The sequence below is a fragment of the Molothrus aeneus genome, chromosome 20, assembly GCF_037042795.1.
Source record: "Molothrus aeneus isolate 106 chromosome 20, BPBGC_Maene_1.0, whole genome shotgun sequence".
NCBI classification, from domain to species: Eukaryota; Metazoa; Chordata; class Aves; order Passeriformes; family Icteridae; genus Molothrus; species Molothrus aeneus.
Genome location: NC_089665.1, coordinates 5,477,114 through 5,492,443, shown reverse-complemented (window position 1 = coordinate 5,492,443; position 15,330 = coordinate 5,477,114). Strand labels below are relative to the sequence as shown.

The 15,330-nt window shown below is 44.4% G+C and overlaps 1 protein-coding gene across 4 annotated transcripts in view; it reads left to right on the top strand.

Annotated features, from left to right (window-relative positions):
• The window catches only part of AP2B1 (adaptor related protein complex 2 subunit beta 1), a 78,495-nt gene that overhangs the window by 5,922 nt on the left and 57,243 nt on the right, over window positions 1–15,330 (top strand). For all 4 annotated transcript variants that reach the window (XM_066563215.1, XM_066563212.1, XM_066563213.1 and 1 more), the window contains exons 3-5: window positions 265–370; window positions 2,211–2,346; window positions 4,473–4,718. In XM_066563215.1, the coding sequence (XP_066419312.1) occupies window positions 265–370; window positions 2,211–2,346; window positions 4,473–4,718 (488 nt within the window). The remainder of the gene's footprint in view (window positions 1–264; window positions 371–2,210; window positions 2,347–4,472; window positions 4,719–15,330) is intronic.

Genomic DNA, 15,330 nt, shown 5'->3' with positions numbered 1-15,330 from the left:
CTGCCACACGCAGCGTGGTTCTTGTTTGTGGCATTTTCCTCTGCAAGGTGGAGTCATATCAGTCCCTGGAGTGTTGCAGCTTTGCTTCTCACTGAACCATGTTCTGCAAAAGGTCTGACAGCTTCCAAGTGCAGCTGGGGCAGTTTTATGATTCCCATAAAAGGCCAAGAAAGCAAAAATTCACTCTTGAATTACCCCTAAAACAAGACCCTTTTCTTCTCCTGAGAGGTTTAATCTGGTTTTTTGTTTTTTTCCTTCTGCCAGGAGAGATTTTTGAACTGAAGGCTGAACTCAACAATGAAAAGAAAGAGAAGAGGAAAGAAGCTGTAAAGAAGGTTATTGCAGCCATGACTGTGGGGAAGGATGTCAGGTAAAAGCAGTTTGTACCTGTGGCAGCTCAGGTTGTCCTGGGACTCAGGTGTGGTGACACATGTGCATGGAACAGCTGAGGATGGCTGTGTCCCTGCCTGTGCTGTGCCTCAGTCACAGGTGTCTCAAACTCCTTGCTGTCACTGAAAGCAAGAGAAACAACTGTTTTCAGTGTGGGTTTAGCTCAGTGCCAAGAGCCCATTTTATCTAAAGCATACCCAGAATTCATCCATTTTGTGTGGCACTTTAGGTGATGTTTTCTTGCTGCTTGCTGTCCTGGCTTTTAATGTTACAAAGGTAATTCCAACTTTTTCTTAGCCTTATCTGGCACAGCATAAATTTTAAGCTGCATTTTAAAAAGGCTGATGTTAAAATTGAACCTGTGTCTTACTGCAGCTGAAGGACACTGGCATTTACTGTCCCCAATACTGTTTTCTGAGAGAACCAGAAAAACCTGTTAGGATGAATGCTTTCTCCCTTTCTCCCTCCTGTTCCTGGAGCCCAGCAGAGAATCAGTAATTCTGAATTCACAGCAGCCTGGTCTGTTGCCACGGAAATCAATATAAGCTTGCAAATTCAGCATCATGACTTCATCATAGAATGAAGGAACATATAAACTGAAAGGGAAAAAAACCCTAATCTTTCCTGCCAGCAGCATTTACCCATCACCTTTAGATCCCCACAGCAAACCTGGGAGCTGCAGAATCTCTGTGTAACTTCCTGTGTTATTCTGCAGTGCTGTTTACAGATGGCTGCTTGACATTTGAGTGAAGCCCAGCTTGTCAGTGTTTAAGCTTCTAATCACTCTGGACTTTGCTAGTCTGGAATTTGGCAGGTTCTTCATAAGTGTCCTGCATGACCAAAACATTTTAAAGCAACGTTTTTCCTCTTGTGGATTCCAGGGCTGGCATGGTAGAATTTCCTTGTTTGGTGAACTCCCTAGTTCATATTTAGGAAATGGCATTTTCACCTTCTCCTATGTTAAAGCTGTAGAAGAGATTAAATTATTATAAAAGCCATTGCAAACTGCTTTGGAAGGGAAGGTGACCTTTCATTAAACAGCAGGGTGCCTAAAGTGGAACTCCTGTTTTTCTGGCTTCCTTGGTGCTGTTACTGTCCCCTTTGCATGCCATGCAACCTCTGGTTTTTATTTTGTGGGTGGGAGTGTGGATGTGCTGGAGGGCAGGAATGCTCTGCAGGGGGATCTGGGCAGGCTGAGTGCATGGGCTGAGGCTCAGTGATAGGAGGTCAGGTCACAACAGCCCATGGAACACTCCAGGAATGAGGAAGAGCTGCTGGAAAGATGGAACAGGACCAGGAGTGCTGGTCAGATGTGGCTGAACATGAGCTGCTGTGTGCCCAGCTGGCCAAGAGAGCCAATGGCACCTGGCCTATATCAGGAGCAGGGCAGTGATTGTCCCTCTGTGCTGGGCACTGCTGAGGCCACACCTCAGATCCTGGGGTCAGTTTGGGGTCCCTCATGACACAAAGGACATTGGATGGGCTGGAGCACAGCTCTGATGAGGAGCAGCTGGGGGGGCTCAGTCTGGAGAAAAGGAGGCTCAAGTGGGACCTTCTCACGCTCTGAACTCCCTGACAGGAGGGTGCAGCTGGGGTCAGTCCCTTCTCCCAGGTGACAATGAGAGGAAATAACCTCCAGTTGTGCCAGGGAGGTTCAGATGGGATTGAAACAGGCAGTGGTGGAGTCACCATCCCTGACAGAGTTTTTAAAGGTGTTTAGATGTGGCACTTGGGGACGTGGTTGTGGCAGTGCTGGGGGAACTGCTGGCGTTTCCTAACCTGAACAATTCTCTGATTCCATCCTTGTGTTGTGTATCCAGCTCTCTGTTCCCTGATGTTGTCAACTGCATGCAGACTGACAACCTGGAGCTGAAGAAGCTGGTCTACCTGTACCTGATGAACTATGCCAAAAGCCAGCCAGACATGGCCATCATGGCTGTCAACAGCTTTGTGAAGGTAACCTGCTCCCCTGGCACATCAGGAGAGGGTCCAGCACAGTGCCTGCCAGCACATCTCTTTGTCCTTTGGGAGCTTTATCTCTGCTTTGGGGCTGGGCTCCTAGAGGAGGGTGCTGAATCCACCAGATCTGAGTCCTTTCTCAGTTGTTCCTTCTGGTTACTGCAGAGGAGATGACTTCAGCAGCCCTGTGAGTGGCTGTGAGAGAGCCTGCTCCAGGGAAAGCTGCTTCTGTTGTTTTACCAACTTCTGCTACTGGAAAACAGATTTTATCTGTTTCATCTTCCAGCCTTTGTAGTGTCTGAGACATGGATATCAAACTTCCTGTTTGAATGTTCCAGCTGTGCTCTGTGTGGAAAACCTTTATCTCTGGTGAAACTGAGAGACAGTTCACTGGAAAAACAACAGCCTGATTGCTGGCTTGCCTTTAGTTCTCTTGTCAGGTTGCCTCTCCTTATCTAGGAAATGTTATTCCACTCTCATGTTGTGCAAGATAAAACCCAGTGCTTAGAAGAAGTTTGAGACTCCTTGTAGTGTTATAAAATATGAGACACTGGGGAATGGGATTGGGTTCCAAGTTTCTTTTGTGATTCTTGAGGCAGAAGGAGGTGAGAAGACCTAAGCTGAGAGGTCTGCTCTTCTGGTCAGAGAGGATGTCCCTGTCTTCCTCTCTGGAAAGAATATTGTCTGTCTTTAAAGTGCAATTCTGTTAGAATGGACTAACAAAATGATATTTTCCATCTCCTGCCCTGCAGAGGAAAGCCTGGTGTCCCTTTTGGCAGCTTGAGGGACAGGTGTTAGTGAAGAGCAAGTGTTGACACTGGTCTGCACTAACTCAGCACTTCCCAGTTCAAGGTGGGGAATGCACTGGTAGGGATGTGTCACTTCTCTTGCAGACCTTAAATTAGTTTTTCAGCTGCAGGAAGTTTGAACAGTGCAAGGTAAATGCTTTTGTAGGTCATTCTGTAGCCATCCTTTTACAGGCTGATTTGGAGGAGCTCAGAGATGTAGATGGATTGGATGCATGGAAAATTATGTAGGGTTGGAGTAGGAAACGTTGTATTCCTGTCTGCCTTTTCTTTTTCCTCTTTAGAAAAGCACCTCTAGAGTAGCCTTTGCTTAGTGCTCCAGGTGTTGTAACTTAAGGGATGTTTGTGTTTGGCCATTAAGAAACAGGCCTTGATGACTGTTGCATTGTTGATTTCCCCCATTTTATTTCTTGCTCCTTTAAACCAGGAAGGTTGGAAATCAGTAAATTACTTTGTTGTGAGATTTTGGGTGCTGAGAGCTGCCTCTCCAGCTTAGCTGTTGGATCATGTTGAAAGCAGCCTTGCTGGGAGAATGAAGGGACAGGAAACATCTCAAGACAGAGTAAAATATTTCTGCTAAGCAGCAAGCACCCTTTTACCCCTGATCTGAAACAATTGCCTGGCTCTTAGCTCTCAGAATCTCTGCTGGTCAGAGTGACCCCAAGATGTGTTAGAAAGTCTCTTTTCCCAGCCCAGCAGTTGAAGAAGGAGTCAGAACTCTTCTGTTCTCATTCTCAAGGTTGTTTATTGTTTCTTATCTATAAAATTCTTTCTCTGACCCATTGAGGTCTGTCTGCCAGGTCGGTTGAGGCACACTGGTGTTATCTTTTATACTAAAAACTACTCTGTACATTATTTACAATAACTTCCCAATACCTATCACCTATGTTAGACAGTGAGCTTCTACTCTAAACCAATCTAAAAATGCCATCATCACCCAGAAGATGGAGGTTAGGAAGAACAAGGAAAAAGGACAAGGCACGCCCAAATTCCTCCATCTTGGGACCCCAGGCCCCCATTCTAAAAACCTCAAAAATCTATTTTCCACTCAGTGACAAACTAACTATTATTGTACTTAAACTTTCTTGACTTGTAATTCTTCATATAAACGTTGGTAATTGTTTTTTCCAAGGGCTAAATCAAAGGCACAGGGGCCTTGGGCTCTGAGCCCCCTGGCAGGGTCTGGAGTCCTCCAGGGCGGTCAGAGGAATTTCCTGGGTTCTGACACTTAGCATGCAATCAGAGAGATGCTGCTCAAGTAAGAGCAGTCTGGTTACAGGGAATCTGCTGCTGCAGGTGTGTTTGTGTCGTGTGCAGGACTGTGAGGACCCAAACCCCCTGATCCGTGCCCTGGCCGTGCGCACCATGGGCTGCATCCGCGTGGACAAAATCACCGAGTACCTGTGCGAGCCCCTGCGCAAGTGCCTGAAGGATGAGGACCCCTACGTGAGGAAAACTGCAGCTGTGTGTGTGGCCAAGCTCCATGACATCAATGCCCAGATGGTGGAGGACCAAGGGTTCCTGGATTCCCTGCGGGATCTGATTGCAGACTCCAATCCCATGGTAAGGTGTTCCCAGCACGGTGCTTTATTGTAAATTCCTGTGGCAGGGAAGAACGATGCATCTGACTCCATGTTGTCAGAAGACTGATTTATTACTTTATAATACTATATTATATTCAAGAATACTATACTGAAGAATACAGAAAAGATACTTACAGAATGCTAAACAGATATTAATGAAAACTCGTGACTCTTTCCGGAGTCTTGACACAGCTTGGCCCTGATTGGCAAATGAGTCAAAACAATTCACAGAACTCACATCCAACTTACATCCAATGAAACAATCACCTGTGGGGAAACAATCTTTAAACACATTTCACATGTGAGCACAACACAGGAGAAGCAAATGAGATAAGAATTGCTTTCCTTTTCTCTGAGGCTTCTCTCATTGTCTTTCAGCTTCCCAGGAGAAAAATCCTGGGCAAAGGAATCACGTTCAGAGAATGTGAGTGCCACATGCTTGAGTTTGTGTTGTTTGGAAATCATAAATGTGAAAGGTTCTGAGATGATTTTGGTTAAGGAACACTTGTTGCCTCAGAAAACAGGGAGTATCTTCTGTTGTTTGATCTGTTTGGGCTTTTGCCTGTTTTAACTTCCTGGCTAGGTGAGTCAGAAGAGCAAGAAATATGTGATGGTGCTGCCTTGGTGACAGCTTGTAGCTCTTGCTTTCCTGCAGGCTTTGGCTCTTCTTGGAGTAAGAGTTTGGATGAATTAATTTGCTAATGCAGATAAATTCACTGGCTTGTAATGAGTGAAGAAAATCAATGCTAATGTTTTTAATAAAGTTAAATGAGTTGTCAGAGGAGAGGTGGAGATCATGACCAGGAATTTCACAGGAGTAAATTACCTACTAAATCAGCATTTAATTATGCTTGGTGAAGGGTCCACTTCCAAGCCAGGTGTCTCCTGCTATTATTTTGTGAGTAAAAGGTGGTGGCCAAGGAACTGAAGTGTCCCACTGCATCATCCTTCCATTGAATACTGTTTCCTGCTGGAACCCAGGGAGCATACCAATATCAGCCTGACCCTTAGCAGGGAAGAAAACTTCTGCAGCACAGTTTAAGAATGTGACTGCTACTTTTTTAGCTCTTTTAGAGAATGGACTCTGGTTAAAGAAATAATCTCACATTATTAGGGCAGGTTTAACAGCTCTCCCTGTGGTGCATGAGTCAAACCACAGAATTTCTGTTCTGATGTAGTTTTTGGGCACCTGAGATAAACCAAGTGCAGGTGATAAGATGCCACCCCCTTTAGCAGGAGAGTGAAGGCTGCTGATTGCTCTTTGTAAGACTTTGTAGAGACAGTAAAACTCGAGGTGTCTGACTGTCACAGGCAGCAGTCTCAGTGGTGGTGTCTCTCAGGAGGTACAGACACCTCTTTCTCTGATATCCAGCTCTTTTACAAGTTGTTCTTTTTATCTGCCTCCCTGATTTTTTTTTTTCTTATGCCAGGCTTCTCTGTGAATATTGATGACTACTTGAAGGTGCTTTCTTTGTCTAGGCAGCTGCTGATTTAATATAATATTTAATCTGGCTACAATTTTAGTAGAACAGGAAAAGAAATTTTAAAAGAAAGAAATTTCAACTTAACTAACCTTTTAGTTAAGTTGATCCTCTTGGAAATTCCTTCCTTTGTGGCACAGTGTCTCCCTCAAAAGTACAGGAACCATCCACCCCTAATTAAGGTTCATCTTCCTGGTCAAACCATCCACTTCATTGCTTTCCCCATGTGAAACTTCCTGATGACCTTGAATTGTGTTTGCCAAATAAGTTATATTTGTGTGCAAGTTGATATTTATTAAGGTATTTTTCCTTGGAATACAGTCCTGCCCAGAAGGTCTTTTTCAGTAAAATGTGTGTATCAGTATTGGCTATCAAAAAGAAAAGATTGCTGGAAGGAATGGTACAGATGGATCTTTTCTGATGGCCTATGCCTCTGTAAATGGTGCATCTCAATCACTGCAACCTGTTAGCCAAGCTCATTCATATTTATATTATAAATGTTTCTCCTCTTTTGATGGCTTGTGGAAATGGGCAACATTAGACACTTAATGAAGCAGAATTTTTGAGATGGGAAATCCACACTTGTTCTCTCTTCTGAGAAATGAGGATTTTGAGCAGGAGCTAAAAAAGGCTGCAGCTGAAAAATAGTCTTCAAGAAGGGTTTTATTATGGCTTTGTAATTGGCTGCCTCTAGCACATGAGCAAGCTCTAAGCATTTTAGCTGGGTGTTGGTAGAGGAACATCTCCATCTGTGGTTCACTAATTGCCTCATAATTGTGCAGGGATCAGGGTGCATATTTCTCTGGGCTCAGATCACCTTCATCATAAGCATGTCTAAGTTGGAGGTGACCTTCTCAGAAACATTTTGGGTTTATTCTTTTTTTTTTCTTTATATTTCTGGATTAATGGCATTATTCTGTGTTAATAAAGCAGCAGCCTTTGGGGATGTTCAGGGCATTGAAGTCCTGTTGAGGTGCTGTAGGTGCACAGCCAGGGCTCTTTCCCCTTTATCTGTTTTGTTGTTGTTGTTGTTGTCAGGATGTTGCCTCAGTTCACATGAGGTGATTTTCTGTGCAGGTGCAGCCCCTGGGGGAATTAATTCAAACTTCTAATTGCAGAATATTGATAGGGATGTATCTGGTGAGGTGGGCTGGTGGCTCTTGCCATGGCAGCACAGTTCTCTGAGTTGTGTTGTGCAGGCCATGGCCCAAAACCCTTTACAAGGGCAGGGTTCAGTTGCCCTGCAGAAGTTTGATTGTGGAGAAGTCTTTAATCTCATTTTCCAGATGGCTCTGAAGTGCCTATGACTGCCCTTTATCAGTTGGGATCCTGCTGAAGAGGATCCTTCCATAGAGGGGGAGCCCTCATTTCTTCCCAGAGCTGTCTTAAGCCAATCTTTCTTTTTTCACCCAGCATTTCTGCACATGAAGCTCAGCAGAGGCAGGACTGGAGGAATAGAAAGCTGGGGCCTGGCTGCCTTGGGCTGCTGCACTTGCTCAGCCCTCAGCACCTCTCTTGCTGGTAACCTGGCTAAAATGCAACTCAGAAGCCTGTTCTCCCATAATCCTCATGTTCTAACAAAAATATGGTTCCAAAATGAAGTCTTTGTGCCCTGTTACTGCCTAACACTGTTCACAGCCAGCAATAGGCCATAGTGAGGAGAGAGAGGTGGGAGTGTTTCACTCCTACTGGTGGCCAGAGCTTCTCTGAAGTCATGGAAAAACCTTCTTTTGTTATTTTTTTTTCCTGCTGCTGTCTTGTTCTGGCCTTGCAATGACTGCTCTTCCTTGGAGCATTGGAAGTGCTGAGCCCAGGAGAGGGAGAGCAGACCACGAGATGGCAGCAGCTGAAAGCAGAACCAAAGCTGACTATCTTTAGACACTTTATTTTGTAACTACTTCCCTCCTGGGTTTTTTTTGGGTTTTTGGTTTTTGTTTTTTTTTTATCCCTGCACTTGGTTTTCTTCAGGAATGTAAATATTAGCAGAAAAACATGAGAGGAAATCCATATAAAACCTTACTGGTCTTTTAACATTTGAATGGAACAACCTTTCTCTCCAAATATTTTCAATCCTTGACCTTCTAAAGTAACTTTTAACCCATGCAATAGATTCCTTGCCAATCTCTGTTATCTGCATGGCTTAAGTTAACTGATGTCACCTTCTCCCTGCTATTTTCTAGGTTTTTGCTGTTCAGTTTTTAATTCCTTCCTGTAGCATTTCTCCTTCCTCATGCTGGATCCAAGGTTTTTCAGATGTGGCTGTTCTGTGTTTTTGTGGACTGTACAGACTTTTTGTGCTGTGTTTTACATCCTCTACATCACAATTTATTGTGAGAAACATTCTTGGGACTCAGCAAAGGCTGAGATCACATAATTGATTAGTAAATGCACCAAGTGTGTGGGGTATAATTAAACTCTCTTGTACCTGGGAGGTTTTTTACCTTTAACACTAAGAAGGGAATCTGAGATCTGACAGTGGAGGTGGTGAGGTCCAGCTTGATCTAATCCAGATTCCCTCCAGCAGTATTGAGTTTCCACAGCTCACAGATGAGACTAAAAACCTGTAGAGATAAATCAGAGTGTTCTCCTGCAAGGGATGTGGGTTCCTTCTCTGCCAGAACTCCAGTGCATGTGTGGAAGCTTCCTGGATGACCCTATGGAGGAAGATGATCTTCCTTTTATTTTTCCTGCTAGCTAGCAAGCAGAATGTCTCTGAGCTGATGTCCTGAGGAATGAGCCTGTTTAGAGACAAAAAAGAGCTTTTGCCTCCTGGGCCTGTCCTCTGCAGGAATTTTATCCTTCTCTTTCTATTAAAGCTGAGAAAAGAACCCCTTGGTGAGAAACTGGTGATCCCTTGAGTCCCAAAAGGGCTTTGTGGGAGGCAGTCAGGGATGTGGGAATTGTCTTATCCAGCAGGGAGTGGAACAGCACCTTCTCCCTGGGCACAGGAGGTCGCTTGTTCCTCATGGGGACTCTCCCAGGCCTGTGTTTTCCCTCTGCAGCTGGTGTTTTCTTCTGGTGGGAGGAGTGAGCTGTCACTGCTGGATGAATTCATGATTCCTGCTCATGAAGGTTGTAAGGACTTGAAAATCCACATCCCAGTGTGGAGCTAAATATTGCTGGGAGCTGTGGGCTCTGCAGCATCTCATCAGCTTGGGGCTGCTCCAGGATTCCCTTTCTGTCCTGTGGCCAAAAAAAATACCCCTCTTCTTTTCAATCCAAGTACTGCAGATGCAGGCTGGATCTTGAAGTCTTCCAACCATGTCTGAATTGATCCTTGTGTGGTTTGGGGGTTTTTTATAATGTTTGTGCTGCACGTAGAGATAATATTTCCTTCTGGGAGACACTTGATGGCATTTGTGGGTGGAATTTCTTTTACCCAGTGATGGATATGTTGCAGTGAATGAGAACATTGCTTGGGGCTGTTGAGGAGTGGTGGTGGTGGCACTTTGGAGCTCTCTAATGGATGCTTGTGCTGTTTCCATGAGGCTGTCCAGAAGGAAAAGCAACATTTCTGGTAAACTATGCAGCCAAAAGCAGCAACAAGCTGGGAGAGAGATGGGGAGAAGCTGTGGAGGAGCCTGTCTGAGTAGTGGCTGTGTTCATGTGTGGCAGGATGCTAGAGAGAGGAAATGTGGGGGATTGCCTGGCAGTGCAGAAACCAGCTGTGTGTGTGGCAGCAGGCACAGCAAAGACTTAGAGCAGGGAGAAAGGGAGAGCTGCCACCTGTGACTGGTAGCACAGCTTCTGGTTTCCCACTGTGACCCCCTTGTTGTGCTGCTGAAACCAGCTCTGGCTTTGGAATGAGCTCCTGCAGGGAAATCTCACTTACTGAGCAGGTGTTTTCAGCCTAAAGAGGTCTGAGGGAATTTCAAGCATGCATGTGGGACTTGGGTTTTTTGTTTGGTTGGGTTTTGGTATGAAGGATACAGCTCTTGAGCATCTTCCCTCAAAGCTGTGCTTTTTTTTTCCCCTGTGTTTTCAGTACTGGCAGAGAGGTGAGGAGTTTGGTAATTTGTGAATTTCCATGGCTCCAGAGTTTGTCTTCCCAGATCCATAATTTATAAAGCTTAATTGACAAATTCATCTATCAGAGACTTGTCTCCTTCCAATTACAGCCACCAGTATGTGCCTAATTTCCAAAGTATTAATCTTGCTGAACAGATCATTCCAGGATCTCTAACATCAACCAGTGTGCTGGGAATTTTGTTGACATGTGTCTGCATGTTATTTCCCATTGGAACAGACACTTCTAGCTATTGAAAAGTACCATTTGTCAGATAATGTTGTGGTTGTGATGTTTTGGATCTCTGCACCCCCCTTTTTAGGGCTGTGTAAGGAATTTGGTGCTTAGCTGGTCCTTTTTTCTCAGCTCAGATCAGAGACAGCCCATTTGCCACTGGATGGTGCCAGCGAGAGCCTCTGCAAGGAAAATTGCAAAAACTAAAGCGAAACCTTTCTGATGTGTCTGGTAGGTGCCTGATCCAGACTGGGATCACACCACTGTGATTTCTGGAAGGGGAACAGGGAGCTGCAGACCCTTTGTGTCTTCCTGTGGAGTTTAATTTCCTGCACTGAGGGCTCAGCTGTGCCAAGAAGAAGCCCCTTGTGATGGAGCAGCTTCTTGCCCACCTACCACAAGAGTTTCAACAGCTGGGGGAAGCTTGTTTTCCTGCCTTACAGCTCACACATCCTGATTTTTGCAAGGATATGAGAGCAGGAGTGATGTTCCAGTCTGCCACAAAGTGCCATTTTTCTGCAGGGAAGTGCAGAAAAAAAAAAACCAAAACAGTTAGGGCAAGCACACCGTGGGAAGTATAACACTTAACTTCCCTTGCATAAAAATTCAGCCCACTTGCAAAAAGCAAGCCAGGAGGTCTTCCCCACCCAGGCAGTTTTTGGGATGTGATCAGGAGCTGGGAATGTGTGAGTCTCCCAGAGCTTTAATTTAAATCTATACATATAAACAAGCATTGACAGTGTGAGAGGCTCATGGGGGCTCTCTGACTTGCAGGGTTGAGCCATTTCATAGAATCATTGAATCACAGAAGGGTTTGGGTTGGGAGGGACCTTAATGCTCAATTTGTTCCATCCCCTGCCATGGTCCAGGGACACCTTCCACTGTCCCATATTGCTCCAAGCCCCATTCAGCACTTCCAGGGATGGGGCAGCCACAGCTTCTCTGGGCAACCTCAGGGCCTCATCACCCTCACAGGGAAGAATTCTTTTATAAAGTAAGAAATGTTAATGGTTCCTGGGCTAGGGAATGGTTCCTGTTCCTAGGGAAGCAGAATAAGGAGGGCTTGGAGATAAAAGTGATGATGTGAACAGGATGAGGGGTCTTGTTCTCTGGAGAGCACCTGGTAGGGACATTCTGGGCACACAGCATGGTCATAAAAATGAGTGGCCCTGTGAGACACCCATCCATGGCTGCTCTGAATCTCCCAGCTGGGAGCCTGTGCTTGATGGCACAGATGTACCCTGCCAGCCCAGAGTGCTCTCTGAAATGTCAGCACCTCAGACTCAGCTCCTGCAGCCTGGGCTCCCTTGAGGGCAGGAGCCTGCAGCTGTGGAGGGAGCGCTGCCTTCCCTCAGCCTTCTCTGAGCCCCTTCATTTTTCCTCCTTTTCTTCATTTCCGCTTCACTTTAGCGGCATGGCGAGCCAGAGGTTCCTGTTTCAAGCAGCAGAACATTGTATTTCATTAGCTCCATTACACACTTGGTTTAATTTCCAATTAGCTTGGGATGCTAGGGAAATAATCTGATTGCTTTGACTGGTTGGCGTTCTGGATGTGCCGAGCTTCCCTCCTGTCCCCCCAGCCCCTGCAAAGCTTTTCTGTGTGGGCTGCCAGGCAGACATGCAGGTTTTCAGCCACCCCCTTCCCTCCCTGGTGCTGTTTGAGACCATTTGCTCTGAGCTGAAGGTTTGAGCTGCCAGAAGGAATCACTTGGAAATCACAGCGCTCCTACCTCTGCAGCTTCCCTGGAGGTCGGCTCTGGTCTGCCTGGCTGCAGAAAGAGTTTGTCTGGAGGTGGATTTAAAACTGTTGGGTTCTTCTTAAAGCTGTGATGTAGATTTAAGTGTAGAGGTTTGGGCTTGGTTTCTTTTTTTCTTTTTTTTTTTTATTTTTTAATAAGAGCCTGGGAGGTTTTGATTATCCTCATCCCAATCATGCTTCTCCAAGAACCTAAATGTATTGGGTAATTCCAATAAATTCCACCAAATTTGTCAATAAATTCCAATAAATTTCCTTCAATAAAATCCTCCAAATTTGACAAAATTCCTCCAGCCAAAAGGAGGTTTATTGTCATTCAGCTCATCCATGCTCCAAAGGGATGTTGCTGTGGCTGCATTTGAATAATGTCATTGTGTACCCAGGGTAAACTGATTTACATCAGCAAGCCAGGGACCTGTTATTGTTATTAATTATTATTAATTCTTCAATCTGCTCTGCATTTTTATTTTCTGGGGGATTTTTAGGTAGATCATAATTTGGTAGCTCTTAGCTTAAAGTTGGTATTCTTAATTGTGAGTCAAATGAGGCATTTTCCAGTGGAGTTAACTTGGGATTTTGAAAGCTTTTTCTGTTCAATAGCTGTTTATGCTCACATATCTGTGGCTACTGTTGACTTCTGTTTTTTTATTATTTTTGAGAACTCGAGACTACACCAGCTGTTAGTTTTATGTACTTTAAGTCTGCTTCTTCCAGTCTGTGGGATAAAGTACACAACTGGTTGGTTTCTCATCAAAATAAACATGGGACATGTTTTGAAAAGCAGAGAACACTTTGTTTGCTAAAGAAACTTAGAGGTTTTTGCAATCAGCCTGTGAAACTTGTCTAGTTCCTTGGTCCTATACGATTTGTAAAGCTTTATCTTACTTTTATGTCCCTCAGCAATTCTATCATCTTTTCTTTTAAAGAGAAAATAACTTCTTGCAACTGATTACTTTGTTCTTGCTGTTTAATGTAGTTGGGCTTCCTGATGTTGTGTTGCTGTGTTAAGGAAGAAGTGTTAACCCAGTTGAAGACTTAAGGTTCAGCTTTGATGTTGCAGATTTTTTAAAATTTTTTTTTTGGCCAAAAACCATCTTTGTAAATATTTCCAGTGGCACTTGCATGAGTGCCAAAGCACCCAGTGGATTAGCAGGTGATGGAACACCAGAATTGGTACTGAGTTGTTCTTTGTGGATTTTTGCCATACCTGAGTGAGGACTTTCAGTGGGGGATGCTTCAGTCCTTGACCTGAGCTCTGACTTGGTGGGAGCAGTTGCAGAGCAGGAGCTGTGTGCTGGAGCTGTGCAGGGCTGCTCTGTGTTCCTGTTGCTGCCTGAGGCAGTGGCAGTGCCAGGGAGGAGGTGAGGCTGTGTGCTCCAGCCAGTGTTGGTGTTGGACTGCTTCCTGAGAGCTGCTTGCCTTTCAGCTGGGCTGGGGCTGTGTGAAAAGCCTTGAAGATGCTGATTGTTTTCCTTGGCATAGCACAACACCAGAACACATCAATATGTTCAGTGCAAATAGCCAGCAAGTCCTTTTTTTAATAAATATTGTTTAAAGTTTGCATTTATTCCCCACCCTTTCCCTTATCCCCTTTTTCTTCAATTATCTCCTTGTCACTGCTGCTGAGGTGGGAGGTGAGGACCAGCTTCAATTGTGGACTGTGGACTGTAGATCCCAGCTCCTCTGACAGGACTGAGCTGCCACCAGATATTTCACAACCCCTCCCAGTCCTTTTTCTGCCACTCAAGGAGACCACAACCCATGTTCCCAAGCCCATCTGGCCTTCTGCCACTTCCTCATGGATGTTTTGAATGGAATTAGGAGTGGATTGCCACCTCCTGTCCCATCCTCGGCTTTGAGCTGGACACTTGCATTTTTGCTGACAGGGACCCAAAAAGATGCTGAGAGCAAAATCTCATTCTCAGTTTGGTCTCTGGGTTGGAGCTGCTGCTCTCCACCCACGGGAGCAGCATTTCTGTGCATCCTTTGCCCATGGCAAACACAGGGATAGACTCCATGGAGCAAGGAAGGAAATGGAAGCACAGGGTTTAGGATATCCTGGAACTGCCCAAAAATATCTGAATATGGCACCTGTGGATGTGATCTAGTGGGCTTGGCAGTGCTGGGTTAATGGTTGGATTCAATGATTTTGGAGTTCTGCAGTCTCAGTTCTCTTCTAAAATTCTCTATTAGTTACTAATTTATCAATTACTGCAGCAAAGTGCCTGGCAGTGTGAGTGCAGTAGCCAGAGCTCCTGTCCCTCTGTATGACTGACAGATCCCTTTCTTTGATGCTTTGGCTATGTAAATTTTTTTGTCAATTCAAAATTTTTTTCCCAAAGCACTGTCATTTTATAAGTACTTTTTCATGAGGGTTTGGAATTTTTCAGTGGCTTTTGAGGTTTGTCTTTACTGGTAACTTCAAAAATACAATAATAAAAATCTTTTACTTCAGTTTTATGCTGTATCACATTAACCATTCAAGAATTAGGCAAATTAAATAATGAGGAGGATAAGCAGCCTATCTTAATAAGTTCCTCATTAAAACAGTGCAAGAAGACAGCAGCACTGATTGCTAATGATTTTGGTGACAGAAGGCTCATTCAACTAATGAAATTCATAAAATCTTGGATCAGAATCCTATCTCTGACCTCTAGGTGTGAAATGCAGAACAATCAACATTACTGTGCCTGTGCAATGACTTTGGAATATATTGGTTTAATGACAAGCAGGGATGGGAACAAAGCAGGGAAAGTTCTGGTTGTGCTGTTCTTGTTTTCATTATATTGCATCAAAAGCATCTTTAGCCACCCAGACAATCAGATGATTTTAGATAAGATGTTTCTTTGCCTTAATCTCATAGAAAATAACACTATAAATCTTCATTTGAGCAAATATTTGCTGGGAGTTGGGCTGGACATGATGTACATTGTAAAATGTCCTGAAATTACCTTTTCATAGGGGATTTCAGTTTTCTGTGTCAAACTCATCTTAAATCCCTTTTCATGTTAGTGAAACAAATAAGACTTTAGTCTCATCTGCAAAATTTTCTATTTTGTCTCTATATTCTGCAGTTCTATTTAAAAAAAAAAAAATCTTCCCATGGAGTCTGTTG